The 17,343-nt window shown below is 35.3% G+C and overlaps 1 protein-coding gene across 6 annotated transcripts; it reads left to right on the forward strand.

Moving 5' to 3' along the window:
• Positions 1-2,938: 2,938 nt before the first annotated feature.
• LOC120067119 (Endoplasmic reticulum vesicle transporter protein) lies at positions 2,939-17,343 on the forward strand. Of its 6 annotated transcripts, XM_039018541.2 has the most exons (13): positions 3,000-3,072; positions 3,155-3,227; positions 3,454-3,551; positions 3,778-3,860; positions 6,624-6,699; positions 8,225-8,292; positions 13,434-13,518; positions 14,426-14,532; positions 14,613-14,696; positions 14,934-15,080; positions 16,115-16,223; positions 16,453-16,572; positions 16,862-17,343. In XM_039018541.2, exons 3-13 carry the CDS (start codon positions 3,464-3,466, stop codon positions 16,930-16,932), a joined length of 1,038 nt encoding a protein of 345 aa, XP_038874469.1. In that variant the 5' UTR covers positions 3,000-3,072; positions 3,155-3,227; positions 3,454-3,463; the 3' UTR covers positions 16,933-17,343. The 6 variants fall into 6 exon arrangements, with proteins under 6 accessions (XP_038874470.1, XP_090164356.1, XP_090164358.1 ...); XM_039018542.2 differs by lacking the exon at positions 3,155-3,227 and having other exon boundaries at positions 2,939-3,072; XM_090308232.1 differs by lacking the exons at positions 3,155-3,227; positions 3,778-3,860 and having other exon boundaries at positions 2,995-3,072.

Genomic DNA, 17,343 nt, shown 5'->3' on the forward strand with positions numbered 1-17,343 from the left:
CATTACATGCAAGAGTGCATGGATGAGTTGTTTTTCCACTTTGAATCACCATGCATAAGTGGGATTCCAACAAAATCCACTATCCTTGATCCAAAATCTGATTTTAGCTTGCATTTTAATTTTAATTTTAATTCTAAATTGATATTAATTTTTAGTAATTAATTTGAAACTTTTCCAATTAATTTCATATGATTAATTCAATTAATCATTCTAACCTTGTGCAATCCATTATATATGAATCCTTATTCGTGTATATAGTATTTAAAACACTTTTAAATACTTTATCTCTCATTTAATAATTTAATCCAAAATTAAATTATTGTGTCAAACACAATTGACGATAATACCCTTTTCCGATTTTGAACGATTCAAAGTTTCCTATCTAATTGTTCTAGGCTTTATTCCAATAGAGTTAGTAGGGGGACCTAATAGACCTACAGATCATGGGCTCTAACGATTCGAGGTTAACCGATTAATCTCATTAACCAAGCTAACCAACATTTGTTAACTACCGGGACACTCCACTATAGCCCAGTAGCTGCACTCCCCTCACCGTAGATATATTTCCGTCCACTTGATATAACCATGTTCAGTAAGTTGATCCTTCACAGGATGTTCGTAGCTATAGCCGGGTCAAATGCCTGTTTTACCCCTATAGTACTTCTTGTTCCTTAAGTTCCACTAATCCTCCAATGAACAATTGGTTTGTGGTCCAACCATCAAACCTAAGTCCCTCTCGGGCCAAGGAGAGGTTGGGGCCTCTTGTTCAAGTCCTGAAATTAGTACTTAAGGGAACAACCTCTCTACTATCTCTGAAATGGGTAGGAGCGAATTCCGTCTTGCGAGACTATGTCCCCAGCTATCTATCCGATCTTATCCCCAAAATGGTAGGCTTGTTGAGTCGGCGATGTCTGGCCACTCTCACCCATGCAGATCAAAGGATAATCTCGTATAAATAGGAGTTCATAGTTAGCTTAGGATTAAGATCGAGTTACCTAGGTCATCTTGTGAAATAGTCAATTTCTTCAGTAAACGACGTTATAAAGAGAAAGTGACTAATTTCGCGGTCCTGTCTTATACAAACTCATTGCATAGGATGCCCCCACTCACATGTCTCTACACGAACGATTTAGGATCTCATCGTTTGTACTTAATACAAAGTGGGCCGCGTCCATAGTATCCCCAGGATAAGGTACCCAACCCTATCTTTATAGTATAGACAGTTTTGGCTATATACTTGAACTTGATCCTATGATTTGTCCCTACATATAGTTCGAGTATTCATGTTATAGCCAAGGATCTTAGTTTATTGGATTTATGTTACAATTTCAATAACAACTTTATTGAAAAACAAAACAGAATATGTTTATTAATTTACAAACTACGAGTTTTAGGACATAAAATCCAACAGACCTGTAGCTTGAAGCTCCAACAGTACGTGAATAACTGACTAAACTCTTTAGTCACGAGATCCACCACCCATTAACTGCCGCGCACTTCACTAAAGGGCTATAGCTGCATTCTTCTTACTACAAATATATTTCGGTGTCCATATTAACCAATCAACAGTGTGATAACCCTTCACAGATTGCTCGTAAGTACAGTTGGGTCAATTTACCATTTTGCCCCTGTAGTTATATCTAACTCCTTAATTACTACTAATTCCTCTAATGAACAATAAGTCATACAAAAAGAGGGTGTGGCCACTATGTTCAAGACCCATAATCAGTTCTTAAGGGAGCAATCTATCTACTTACCCCTGCTTCGAGGAAAAAGTGAATTTCATCTTGTGTAACTGAGTTCTCAACTCCCCAATCAGACAAATCCCCAAAAGGATAGGCTTGTTGAGTTGGCAATCTGGCTACTCTCACCCATACTAATAAAAGGACTACCCTCATAGATAGGAGTTCCCAAAGCACTCAGGATTAAGGTCATGTCACCTATGGTTGTTTTAGTGAGATGTAAGTCTCGATTATCAATGGTGCTATATAAAGAGACGAATCATCTCGTGGTCCGATCTTATACAAACTCTTTTTATAAGACACCCCTGCTCGCATGTCTCCACATGAATGGTCCGGATCATACCATCTGTAGTAGTTCACAACACTTGTAAACCTCTACAAAGTGGGCCATATCCGTTGTGTCACGAGGATAAGCTATCCTTCATTTATCCTTATACTATAGATCTTTTAGGTTATTACCTAAGACATGATCCACTTGTATATCTCATATACATGCTTAAATTTATATAAAATAACCACGGATCTTTGTTGATTGGATATAAGTAAATGCAAATAAAATAACTCTTATTTTATAACAATGTGTACAAAGTTTACAAACTACGAGACTCCGGGAGAATTAGAACACCAATCCCAACAAAAAAAATCCAGAAAATACTACAAATGAGAAAAAAAATAGTTAGAAATAATTTTTTGTTTTTGTTTCTTTTTTCTAATGAATGAGAAACAAGAATGGTAAAGAAATATATTTATGTTTCTAGGTCTTCAAAAACAGGAACGAATAAATAATAAACGGGAAACAAAATCGGTATCTAACAGAGCATTTATCCCCTTGTTTGTGTTTGTATTAAAAAAAGACAGATACAACTATAACAATCTATCAAAGTATTAGTAGATATAGAACAATACAATTTTTTTTTTTTTTTTTTTATAGATATAACAAAATTTAGACTAACTTTTGAAGACTATCACTAATAATATAGCTAATAGGAGTCTATGAGCCATAGAATTTATTCCGATAGATTTTGTTATATTTATAATTCCTTAAAAATATTGATATACACCTAATAATTAGTTCTAATCTATTGCGTTACTTAAAAAAATGTTTTAAATTATTTTTTCTATTAATCAGAATTTATAGCCTTAGTTTTTCACGGGAGAATTTATTTAAAATTCTAAAAAAGGTAATACACGGTTATTTTTCTGGGCGCATGCGTGTAAAAGGAAATTTACAAATTAATCATAAAAAGTTTTCAAGTCTAATTTTTTATCGCGCAAAATTCCCCACATTGGACTTCATCGAACGACCGTATTCTTCATCCCTCCTCATTTGGTACAAGCCCTTCGATTCCTACATTTGATATTACTAATTCTTGCAATTCTCTGATTTCTGCTCGATTTCATTTCCTTTCGAGGATCTACGCAATAGGATTTCCGAGAAAATCACTTATCGATCTCCAATTTCATTCATCGAAACGGATCTTTGAGGTTCTGGATTTTTTGTTTTTCGAGTTCTTGCTGGGTCTTTTTGGTTTTCTTCACGTCTGTATTGAACGATTTTGGAATCCAGAATTTTCAATTATGTGGGCTAGAGTTAGTTTTGTTGTTGATGGAAGGCGTTGGAATTTCTCGGTTTAGATACGCAAGATGATTGTTAAAGTTTGCTGTTTATAACTTATGACATGTTTTGCGTATTTTTTTTTTTCAATGTTAGGAGGTAAAACATGGGTTTAAAGCAGACGATAAAGAGTCTGGATGCGTTTCCTCGAGCGGAAGAACATTTGTTGCAGAAAACACAAACTGGGGCGTTAGGTAATATGAAATGGCATGCTTCTCTTTGTATTTACTTTTACGATGTGTTATCGAACAATTTATGCTTCTTATCGCCAGTATGGTGGTATATTTGAAGTGGATATTGTTCTCTTTGTGAGTTTTCTTTTACCTATTTATCTTTTTTTTTATATATATATAAAAAACAAAGGTTATGCTCAGCTGTTCTGTTTGTTCTCCTAATAAATTTTCTTCTTTGTGTTCACAGTGTCTGTTATTGGATTAGTTATAATGGCGACACTATTTTTGCACGAACTGAGATATTATCTCGCCACATATACTGTTCATCAGGTTCTCATTCTCCCTATTTTGCACATTTCCTTTGGATTGTGCACTTGATACAGGTGTACTGAAAAAGATATTTATTTATATTTGATAAGTTACTGAAAAAAATATGAAGGAACTCCATTTAGAAGTATTATGAGAAGTCACCTCGACGAAGAAAAATCCTAAGGAGCCTCGATAAAGCTCTTGTTAATCACCTTTCGTGGGCTTTCAGTTTCATTCATCAATAAAATTGTCGTTTCCCTCTCAAAAAAGGAATATCAATAAAAGATGCTGACAAGTTTCAATCATGTTTAAAGCTATGATGAGAGACTATTGACATGTTTTGGGCCAACGACTTTTAATTAAGCTATATGTGAGCCCATATATAATTACTTCTCCTTTCACTGGAGAATTGATTTTGTTAGAATAGTAGTTGTTAAATTCCTTAGAACATACCAAGAAGCCACATTATGTTCAATACGTTGTAATCTTTTCTCCTGATTACTTTTTTTTTTCTTTCTTTCTTTCTTTCTTTCTTTCTTTTTATTTTTATTTTTAATTTGAACAGATTTCTCTTGTCCATATGCCTGATAATCTCTTTGATAACACTGATCCACAATACTTTAGCTCTTCTATATAATCCAGGATCACATAGCAAGTAAAAATATAACTCTTCCCATGATCATTCAAAACCTTGAAACGTAGCTTCCTAAATTTTATTGCTGTATAAGCTTTCTAATTGTTAGCGAGTTAAAAGAAATATTTTCAACAGAAGGGTTAGTTTCACATTCACTTATGTGATAAAGGATTGCGTCCTCTCAGTTTTCTCCAACCTTCTCATTGGTTTATGTAAATGGCATTGTTTTAGAAAGAAGAAATTGCTTCTTTCTATGTTAGCTTGCAATGGGATTGTAACGATGACTTGAAATAGCTCATGTTGAACTTCTCCAATGTCCTTTGGAAAATGAGTTTTGTAGAAAGTTTAGGCCTGAAAAGAATGAGATGAGTATGTTTTTTCTTTTCATCATTTCGGATTGTAAGTCGAGACTTTTACTGATCCATTTAAGAGGTTGAGAAGAAGCATTGAAGTAGCAGGCTCCACAATGGATGTTTTCCCCATACTTAACTTGACTTGTACCATTGGCTCGGTGACCATTCATTATGTCTCCTCCTGTTCATGCAGTAGTGGGCTCATCCCTTCTAGTAGAGTTCCAATGTCTTTATCCATGGACAGACCATTTTCTGCTATTCCCAGTTGTGATTGAACCATCTTCATACTAAATTTTCACATCAGCATATGCAAGCTGGAGCTCTGGTACCACTGTCCTCCCTATTCACATATTTTCATCTAAAACCCCTTCCCCCAATTGAACTACTTTTATCTGGCATTGAAGTGACCTCACAGTCCTCACTTTGCACTCCCTCCCTTGTGGATGTAAGTAACTCCACTCAATTGATTTCCTTGCATTACTCCTATTGTAGGTGATGAAATATCCAAAGAGATACAAAAGGGGCCCATATAGGGGCTACAAAATGGATTTCCAAGGAAGTTTAAGCTGAAAGTATTGAAGGGTTGAGTATTTTTACACCAGAAAAAAGCATTAAATAATGATGATCCGTGAACATCTTCTGGTGATCTTTCCTTTCCTTTACAAATCCTTGAGTTCTCTCATCCCATAGTTTCCAAAGAGTAGCTTGAATTATGCTAGACCATAGATGCCCTCGTGTTTCCTTGAAAGGGTGATCAATTTATCCATTAATTGTTATCATCTTTAACATGAATTTCAATATATAGGTTGAAGAGCGCTCCAAACTTCCTTAGACTTCTTGAGCTACTGTCATTGTACTTTTTGGAAAACCATCTGTAATCCATTGAGTCATACATGCCCAAAGTAAACACCTTTGAGAGAGAATCAGCATTTATAAAGCCACCTGATCTATTTTGTTAACATGGTCTTATATCTCTGAATAGTTTGTCAATGCCAAGTTCACCTTGTGCTTAAGGCAACGAGATCATGCCCCTGTCATATGTTCTCAGGTCATACAAATTTCACCTAGAGTCCACACCTATTATAGGACTATATTCTGAACCTTTATTAACACGTGTATAGGAATGTTTAGTCCCAGTGCATACTCCATGCACAACCATATTGATCCTTGCTTAGCTTCATGGTCCTCTCTTTATACCTTGCTGCGCACATTCATCTGCTATGATGGGTGTGTTAAATGGTAGTTTATGTGCTGCCTATATACTACTGTCTTGCTTAGCAATTGTGCACCCATTTACCAGCAGCTTCTAAAGCATTTTGGATGTGCCTATGTATGTGTTTGTACACTCTGGGGACTTCCCATGTCCTAGCGCATAGTGCTTGTATATATTGCTGCCTAGTTTGGCTTATGCATGTCAGTGCATGTTGAGCAGCTAGAGGTGTGAGACCTTGCCTAACTCATGCATTGCCTTCTGCCTAGGCTCCAAGCCATGGCTTGGTTGTAACTTATATCCTAAAGGCACCTGGAAGTTGTAATGTCCTTCAGCAAAGTATCAAGGACCAGAAATTTAGTATTAAATCTAGAGTATATTTGGGCAAAAAAAATTGTACTTATAATTATCCACAAGTCGAACCCTATTTAATGGTATACAAACAAGTACACCATCTCATTATTTCTGACACCATTGAACTAATAGTTTGATGTTATCATTGTATGTTTAGCTTTTGTTTTCCTTTTCTTAGAACTTTTTAAAAGTTAGGACATGTTTTCAGTAGTTTAACCTCGTGCTTATGACAGATGTCTGTAGATTTGAAACGTGGAGAAACTCTTCCCATTCACATAAACATGACCTTTCCTTCTTTACCTTGCGATGGTTAGTATAAATGTCTTTTCGATCATATGCTGTGTTGGTTTCACATTTTGTTTTGCCTAAATATATTTACAATTTACAATTGTTTATAGGTGCATATTTTGAACCACTTCCAAATCAGTTAGGAACTTTCTGAGCCATACTGCTTCTTTTGCTGCTTCACTTGCAGCTACATACTTAGCTTCCATTGTGGAGTCAGCAATACAACTTTGCTTGATACTCCTTCATGAAGAAAATCGAATACGAAAATTTCCATGAGCAACAGAAAGATCATTCCAAATTACAATCGTATATGAACTTTACAATTACAATTAACAATAGAAACATACGGTTATGGAAAAAACATAAATTATAGCATGCTATACAGGTTGATCGTAATAACGGTTGGGTCAATATGCTTTTTTAGCCCCGATATTACATCTTGTTCCTTAAGTTCCACTAATCCTCTAATGAACAATTAGTTTGTGATCCAATCACTAGACCGGATCTCTCTCGGGCCAATGAGAGGGTGGGGTCTCTTGTTCAAGACCTGGATTTAGTACTTAAGAGAACAACCTTTCTCTTATCCCTAAATTGGGTAGGCGTGAATTCCGTATTGTACCCTATGTCCCTGACTATCTACCCGGTCTTACCTCTGAAATGGGAAGCTTATTGAGCCGGCTCTATTGAGCCAACCCTCACCTATACAAATCTATGGATAATCTCGAATAAACGGGAGTTCATTGTTAGCTCAGGATTAAGATTGAGTTACCTAGGTCATCTAAGCGAAATAGTCAGTCTTAAACATTAAACAACGTTATAAAGTAAGAGTGGTCCGATCTTATGCGAACTCATTGCATAGGATGCCCCAACTCCTCATGTCAATACCTGAATGAATCAGGATCACTTCGTTTGTAGCACTTTACAACAAATTGTAACAACTACAGAGTGGACCACATCCGATAGTATTACCAGAATAAGGCACCCAACCTTATTCGTATACTATAGATCATTTTGACTATTCACTCGAATCTGATCCATTTTTATGTCTCCAAATAAAGTTCAAGTATTCATATAATAGTGATAGATCTTAGTTTATTGGATTTAGTCTTTACAATTGCAATTTAAAAATTCACTAATAACATCTTTATTGATAATAGAATATGTTTAACTTTACAACTGCGAGTTTTAGGACATACAACCCAACAATACTCCCACTTGGACTAAAACTCCAATATAAAAATATATACAATGTTGAGTTCAATGAGAGAAAACAAACAAAAATAAATACAATAAACTAGGGCATCAGATACCCATTATTTCTCCCACTTGCCCTAGTAGAAAGTATCTCATAGTCCCAGTCCCACTAGGTGACCCTCGAACACTTTAGCTAAGAGGGGCTTTATAAATGGATCAACTAAGTTGTCTTGTTAGGCTTTCCATGTTTATGACTTCGAGGTTCCTCTGAGTTTGTAACTGCTCCACTGTTATCACAATACAGGGTGACTTAAATGGTCAAATGCTGAGTTTTTTTATATTGTTTTTTCAGTCTTAAGTGTAGATGCAATTGATATGTCAGGCAAGCATGAAGTGGATCTTGACACAAACATATGGAAAGTAAGATAATTTCTTGATATTTTATTGATTCCCTTGACTTCTTTAGTTCTTTTTGTTGTTGCCTATAATCTCTTGTGCATAATGCATCTTATGATGTGTGTGTATATATATATATAAATTAAAAATGAAACTTTTGAGCATGAACAACGAATTAATTCGAATATATGAATGTACATCTATTTACATATAAGTAAAATATCAAATAAATATGTATTTAATAAATGTATCCTAGTTTTGTAGAAAATCTCCATTACCGAGAATTTAATCATATGTTAAGAAATCTCCTTTAGGAGTATGACAAGAAAGCACATCAACGAGAATTAATTACATCAGAACAACATATCGATATCTTATAAGTTCATTCTTTCCTCCTGATTTACTTGTCTACCAAATGCATTCATTCCTCTATCCATATGCCCCACAAAACTGCTTTCCCGACATTAGTCCATAACATTTTAGTCATCATTTCAAGCTCATAACCATATACTAAGTAGAAAATATTATTCTTGGCATCCAAATGAGTGAAAATTTTATATACTCGGATGATGGAATGAGCTTAGATTGAGAGTTAGGGATGAAAAAATTAGTGACTTTTTTGTCAAAAACTTCTAAAAATTCCACTAGGCTAAACATTTTGATCAAAGGAAACTACAACCCCCACTGAGGTTGAATAACCCTCAAGAAATTTAAAGATGGATCAAAAAGAAGAAAGGAGAACTGGATCCTATCTTCAAGATTTCAAACTCTCCACAATCTAGTTGATCAAACTAGATTGAAAGTTCTAAAACATGACATTCTAAACATAAGAAACAAAAAAAGCATAAAAGCTTTGAGAGATTAAACTCTAGAATAAATTTGTTCAAATTCCAATTCTACTTCAAAAATGACAACATTATTTAAACTAAATGAATGGTCTCTATGAAAGGACACAACCTTTCATCTATATTATCTAGGTTCAGCTATAACTCTTCAACTCCATACCTGAACCTTCATAAATATAAATACATGAAATTAAATTGGTACATAATGCATAAAGGATGTCGATGAATCTGGATTTTCAGATTAATTGTATCTCCTGGGAAGCCTTGAAGCTTGAAAGGTTGTGACTCTTCATCATAGCTTAGAAACTTAGCTTGGAAGTTAATATTTAATGCTTCAAGAATACTTTTAGCTATAGCTCTTGTCATTGCCACTTATTTCCTTATCATTCTCCCTTCTTCAAGAAGATTCGTCCTCAAATCTTTAGGATCCCCTTGCAAAGTAATTTTGTAGTCATCATCTCGTGCTCGTTCCAACAGTTGGATTGTAACATCTTCTTTTGTATTAAATTTGAACTTCGTGTGTAGAGTAATCTACTCTTTTTGCCATGTCTCCAATGAACCATAAAAAACACAAGAAAAATAATAGGAAAGAACATTAGTTGGAAATCAAATCCATATCTCAAAGAGGCATCCTGCTCAATTATGCTGGAACATTAAATTAAATACATGCATGCACATGCCTCTAGGTTCTTAGGAGCTATATTGAGAATCAACCCTTGCTTCCTTTTTGTCCAAAGACTCAGCTTCCCATGTCGCATGTCCCCTGAAGTGAAAGCCTTCTGCCAACAACATCAAATCTTTGTTTTACCGGTTGAGGAAAGGAGTCATGAAAACTGACACTCATGCCAATCAACCATCTACTATTCACTGAAGAAACAACACTCATCACATCCTCCAACGTTTTATTTATTCTTGTTGGAGTCTGCTTTCTTATTAGTCCTTCATCCATCCTCTTATATGTCCAGATGAATTTCTGGTTTTGTAGGGCATTGATTAACATCCTCAATCACATTGTACACTTGGTACTCTTTTTTGAAAGGAAACAAAAATTTTTATTGATGAAATGAAAAGATTCTAATGCTTAAAGTACATAAATCCTGAAGGATGGTAAGAAAAATAATACCAAGACAATATTGATAGAGAAAATAAGCAGCCCAACAATACAATCTAATGCAAAATGGTGATGGGATCTCTTCTTTTTCTCCGCCTATATCCTCCCTACACAAGATCTCATGCTTCATTTTTTTCATTTGACAAAAAAGGGCTTTGTTTTGTATCCTATTATGGTGATACTCTATAGAATCTTTTACCACAATCACTATAGAAATTTTTTAAAGAGAGAGCATCTGTTACTCCTTTGGCCAAGGAATGTGGTACCTTTTCTATGAAAGCTGTTAAATTTGTATATTATTGAATAAATCAGGATAATTCATAGTACATAATCAACCTTCTACAAGGTGAATGAATAGACATCAATAAACTAATAAAGGAAAATACATAAATTGAAAATACCAAAAAGGAAATAATAATGGAAAATAAAATAATTAGGAATAAATCCTAATTTCTTTTTAACACCTTCCCTCAAACTCAAGGTGGTAGATTGGCGAACAACTTGAGTTTGCAAAAATAGCTTCCGAAACAAATTAACTGTTTGGGATAGAATTAGAAATCCACGAAGAACCAAAACAGGTAGAACTTCTAGGCTGAAACAGAAACCCATGAAGAGTGAAACCAAAAACTTTCTGGGCTAGAAACATAGATCCTCATATAGAGATCTATAACAAAACCTACGAAGAACGAACAAGAACTTCTGGGCTAGAAAAAAGATCTCATTGAGAGATCTAAAACAAAACCCTCGAACAACTGATTTGGAAATCGAACATAAATCGACAAATGCAAAGTGAACCAAAGCAATCAAACAAACCAAATGAGTCAAGGACTAAATTGAATCAAACCAAAACGAACCAAACCAAACTGAATTAACTTAACTAAACTTGGCTGATTAAACCGAATTTAAATTGAAATTGGTTTGTCTAAACTTCATTGAACCGGAATGAAGACCGAACCAAATGACTTGAATTGAAACAGTCTGATTGAAGTTGAACCGACCTTATTGACTGGACCAAAAATAAACCAAATTAGTTCGACTGAAGGAAGCTGAACCAAAAAGAGATGACTAAACCGACCAAACCGAGTGGACTAACAGTTACCAGCGGCAGAAGTTGAGCAGTATGGACAATTGGAGCTAAGGAGAGGGCGACAGATCTGGGCTGGTCGAGCGGGCAGTGGATCTGAGCGCGAGCGATAGGCAACACGAATGAAGGATGGAGCAGGGTTGGTCGACATGGGGAGATCTGGAACAAAAACGGACTAGGGTGTATCGATTTTAGGTTGACGATGCATGAATCTGGGAACAAATGGGTCTTCGACGCTGTATCTGGACGGATCTATAGCGGATGACTTTGAATGGTGTGTTGGGCGAGTCTGAGTTTGCGGCTACTGTCTAGCCGTGCACTTCACATTGTGGTGCGTGTGAACTAGAGCAAGGGTTAGGGATAACAGAGACCCACGATGGACACACCGCAGGTCGAACGATGGATCTAAAAACGACGACTTGAGGTGGTGTGATTTGGTTGCAAAGCTCCATGAACCATGGACAAAACACGAATGACGAGGCAAACTATGAATAGATAAAATCAGACCCACGAACAACAAACTAAGAATGGCGGAACGCGGCCGACAAAGAGTTGTGACGACACTGACAAAAACACTATACTAAAACCCTAATGGCGATGGGTCTGCCTCCATTGACCGATCGACAGAGGCAGAGAAAAAATATAGGTGCTCTGTTGGGGGATCCTCACAGACAGAAAAAGGTTGTAGGACACCAAGGCCTCTGCCCTTCTATCTCGATGAAAGTTGTAAGTTGTGTTCAGAAGGGAGTTATTGTCTATCGTTGGCCTCTATGGTAGAATTAGTTGGGGGCCTAAGAGGCGGTGGTTTACCCTGTAGCAGATGTCAGCCGTTCAAGTTTGCTTATCTCTAACTTGTGAACTTAGTCGATACAAAGCTATATGATAGCACTCCATTTTTCTGATGCATAAACTAAACCAACAATTAAGATAAACACAAAAATTAAAGCAGTAATGGAATTTGGTCAATGGTGTTTTAAGCCAGTAACAACAAAATCGAGCAATCCACAAAATAATTTGATCTATGGACAACATCGTTGTGGTAATGTCGTAATGCCAAAATGGTAGCAACATACCATCTTTTGTGATTTCTTTTTAACCAAGGGGACCCCCTTTTAGAACCGCATACATTGAGTTAGCAACCCCAAAAATATCAAAAAGTTTTCTTTTTCTTTCCAGATGGGAGGAAAAGGTGGCCAGATTTCAGTGAGACAAAACTCTAATAAACCTAATGCTCTGATATCATGTTATATTTGTGTATTATTGGATAATTCAGAGTATATAATCAACCTTTTACAAGGTGAATAAATAGACATCAATAAAGCAATAAAGGAAAATACATAAATGGAAAATACCAAAATGAAAATAATAATGGAAAATAAAATAATTAGGAATAAACCTTGATTTCCTTTTAACAAAAGCAATGAAAAATTGTACTCTTTCCAAAAAGAGGAAGCAACGTAAAGAAACTTCAGTGTTGATCTCCTCGTTACAAGACATATCTAACCTTATATTTATACTCCCAAGCAGGTTTATGTCCCCCGTTCTCCATCCTTGCTTTCCATCCCCTTTTAAATTATTATCATTATTATTTAAGTTTTATTCTCTAAAGACAGATAACTTGATATGCTATCCAACTATTTACATGGATAATTAGATAATTTGATAGGTAGTATTGTTTTATTTCTATTAGGAGGTTTAAAAAGTTTCTTTTAAATTGGAGGTTCTCAAGAATTAAGCATTTAAATGAAAATATTATGTGAAAATTAACTATGTAATTGAAAAAAATTCTGAATTTTTTTCATTTAATTTAATTGATTTTTTTAATAAAAAAATATATTTAATGGGAATTATTGTGGAGACAGGCTGCATCCTGATGCTGTCCCATGAGATATATTCTCATAAGTACACGTGTACAACACTCTATCTTAACTAAACTTTCTTCTGGGAGAACATACTTAACTAAACTTGTGCCAAAATAAGGATTATTACTTTTTTCACATTAACATGTTCAAATCAGTTTATGCTTCCTAACAGGCATTCTTTGCTGTACTTGCAAGCATAGTTTCGAAGTAATTCCATAATCTATATGCCTGCTGATTAGTCCAGAGTTTCTTGCTTTCTGCAGCTTCGTCTTAACAGCTATGGCCATATCATCGGCACCGAATATCTATCTGACCTTGTGGAAAAGGAACACGCTGATCATAAGCATGGTACTGCCTTTTTCCATTATCCACATAGTTATTGGTCTATAAAGTTCTTTTTTTCCCCTTATATATTTTCTTGGATACTTTAATATTATGCTGTCATTAATGGTTAAACCATCAAAGTAAAAGACAAATGTTACTACTTTCATAATTGTCTTAAATCAATTGTAAGTTATCTCAACGAGGGTGGGGATCCTCGTTTCTTTTCTTTGAAAGGTAACATGTCTAACTTAGATAGGATTTCATTGTAAGAATGAAAATACATAAAAAGGGCAAAATAAAATAAACACCAATTTTCACATTGCCACGCCATCTTGTTTTTCTAGAATGTATGAAAATAATAAATTATTCCCTAAAAAAAACAAAAGATGAAGAAAAGTCTAATGGTTTTTGTTTAAGTGTCCAAGTGTGAACTTAAAAAAGCCTAGTTTTTTATTTCTTTGTTTGTTATTTACTTTGTAGGAGTATTTTAAAAAATCAAGCCTAGTTTTTGTTTTTGAATTTTGGCAAAGAATTTCAAATGTTTAGTTAGGAAAGATGATGACTATGATAAAGAAGTGGTAAGAAAACAAGCAAAATTTCCAAAACCAAATGGTTACCGAACTAAGTAATTTGATGAAATTGTTGTCACGTATGTTTAAATTTTTTATCACATATTTGATATTCCATATTTTAAATATTGTACTTTTAAAAGAATTTTGAGCTTAACTTGGGAACATGCGACTTATCACTCTGGATAGATTTACGTTTACCACACTGAGCCCCACCGTTTCATGAGAGTCCCAGTTCCCGACTTCATGAGAAGCCTAAATCTGTTGTATAATTGAATTGTGAATCAGAGGTTATTAGATGCTGTCAATTTCCTTCTCTCTATGCATCAAAATAACGTCATCTATAACTAATTTTTTGACAGATCATGACAAGGAGAAAGATCATCCTCATATACACGGCTTTGATCAAGCTGCTGAAAATTTGGTCAAAAAGGTTAAGCAAGCATTAGCAGAAGGACAAGGCTGTCGGGTAATCTATATGCAATTCCTGTAAGATTATTTACCTCCTGATTCTTCATAAATATAAGTCAAGTGCAATCTTTTTTGCAGGTTTATGGAGTTCTAGATGTTCAGAGGGTTGCTGGGAACTTTCATATTTCAGTTCATGGCTTAAACATTTTTGTGGCCCAAATGGTCAGTTCACCTTATTTTCTCTGGTGCAGTTTCTTCACCCTGTTCTTGATCTCCCTCTAATATATATTACCATGAGTTTATGCCGTAGAAATTGACAATTTTGGGAGTTTAGTTCAAATGCAGGACGTATTGCCTTTCATTTCTTCCTCTTTTTTGTGACGTCTTTCAGTGAAGCATGTTCCATGTGACTGCTCCAATAATTATTTTGACCTTTCTCTGTTGTTTTTTTTTTTGCAGATTTTTGGAGGGTCCAAACATGTGAATGTCAGTCACATGATTCACGATTTGTCTTTTGGTCCAAAATACCCTGGAATTCACAACCCACTTGATGGTACAGTTCGAATTTTACATGACACAAGTGGGACCTTTAAATATTATATAAAGGTAAAAATCCCAGCGGCCATAAGATACATTTGGTGCATAATTTTTTATTTTATAGTTTCCAAGATAATCTGATGTATAGTACTCTGCACATACTGATATTGGAGGTGAGAGGCTCCCTCCCTGCCCCTCGATGCTCTCCCTCTCCCTCTCCCTCTCATGGTAAGGGAAATTGAAAATTCTTTTCCATGGTAAGTAAAACATGTTATTGCCCGTGTAGCTCATATTGCAGAATTAACTAATTTGTAAAATCAGGAAATCATACTAAATGACATCTGAGAAATTTGATTGTGAAAATGGAATCCTTTCTCCCACCCGTTGTCCAACTTGCTTGGCCCTAGGGGTGTGTACGAACCGACCAAAACCAGAGAACCGGACCGAACCGAACCGGCTAGTTGGTCTAGTTTTTTTTAAAAGAAGCAACTATCAGTTCATTAAGTAGCCAAACCGACTAGTTCGGTTCGGTCAATGGTTCTCTATCCTGAAAAACCAGAGAACCGAACCGAACCGAACTGACCCTATATATTAATATTTATTAATATAAATAATATTTTATAAGTATTATATCAAGTAAAAGTATCATTAAATATTAAATAATACTAATCAGTCCATAAGCCCATAAGCCCAGCTCATAACATAAGCCCATAAGCCCATAAGCTCAATCTCTTTTATCTAATTAAAAAAAAAAACCATCGGTTATAACCCGAACCGACCTGAACCGATTCAGGTTGTTTCGCTTCAGGAACTGAAACCGATGGAAATCGGTTTCCACTGTTCTGTTTACTTGAGAACCGTGGACTTTGGTTCGGTCCAAAACCGGACAGAATCGAACTGTGCACACCCCTACTTGGCCCTTCCTCTAGGGGGGGGGGGTGTTTAACAAGTGTATTGGTCCTGAATCTGCCCTGTTTGTTCCAGTTAGGAATCTTCTTTTCCTTGATCGTTTAATTCTGCTCTTATCAGGTATTATCGGTATACAATTAACCAGTGAACACTGGATTTAACTATATTGCACGTTTTTCCCTGTTTTATTGCAGATTGTTCCAACTGAGTATAAATATATCTCAAAAGATGTGTTACCTACCAATCAGTTTTCAGTCACCGAATATTTCTCGCCTATGACTGACTCTGATAGGTCATGGCCAGGTTGGTTAATGAATTTCATATTATAATTTCCTCTATAATGGATTACTTTACAGGCACGAATTCTATGTTTTTTCCCCATAAATGAGGAATAGGCTTTAGAAAAATTATATATAAATTTTTTACACTAATTTATCAAATGTTATAGACAAGACTTGATGATGTTTGTTTAGTTATTCAAACTCCTTTAAAGGCCAGGTTGAAACTTACCATTGTTTTCAATGATGTGCAGCTGTTTACTTCTTATATGATCTATCACCAATCACAGTGACCATCAAAGAAGAAAGACGAAGTTTTCTCCACTTCATAACTCGGCTTTGTGCTGTATTAGGTGGTACCTTCGCTGTAACAGGTTCGAGAAATTATTGATGTGATTTGTGGTTGATTTTCAAATCATCATATGTGATCATGTTAAGCATAAGTCACTTGTAGAAGTAGACCACTTCCAGAGTGAAGTATATCATTTTGGGTCATACAAGTTTCTTTTCTTTTCTTTTTTTTTTATACAACAAATGTGGGGTGCGAGTGTTTTGCTTCAAATGAAGACAATCACTTCTCGAAGCCCCATATCTTAGTGCTGAAGTCAATTGTTTTACCATTTTTTTCAACCAAAACAATGATATCTTCTGCTAAAATCACAGGAATGCTAGATCGTTGGATGTTTCGGTTTCTTGAGGCTCTGACAAAACCAAAAAGAAGTGCAATGCGTTAAGACTTATTGGAGGTTTCAATCTCCGTGAAAACATTTGTTCATCAGCAAAAGAAACCTGATGCTGAAATGCTAAGAATAGATCCTCAAGCATCCGAGCGTGAATGTGGAAATTTATAAAGGTGGAGGCTACTGATGCTAAACTAACTTTGGGCTTCTTTGGTGGAAAGGAGTGCTTGAACAAAAGTGCTTGTATTTCTCCTAAAATTTTTCCCCCACTTTCTAGTTGCAAGTGAATTAGTGGATGCCTCTGTTTTTCTTTTCTCTAGTTTTCAAAGAACTACACGGGGAGGAGGGATTATTGTACAATTATTTTGATAATTCCAAGGCAGTCTGTCATCTGTTATTGCTTCATTGTCTACGTACAATCCATATGGTTTTAATTTATGATATCAAATACCGATTCCTATGAAA

This window comes from Benincasa hispida, chromosome 12, assembly GCF_027475165.1.
Source record: "Benincasa hispida cultivar pf3 chromosome 12, pf3_genome.v1.1, whole genome shotgun sequence".
Classification (NCBI taxonomy): domain Eukaryota; kingdom Viridiplantae; phylum Streptophyta; class Magnoliopsida; order Cucurbitales; family Cucurbitaceae; genus Benincasa; species Benincasa hispida.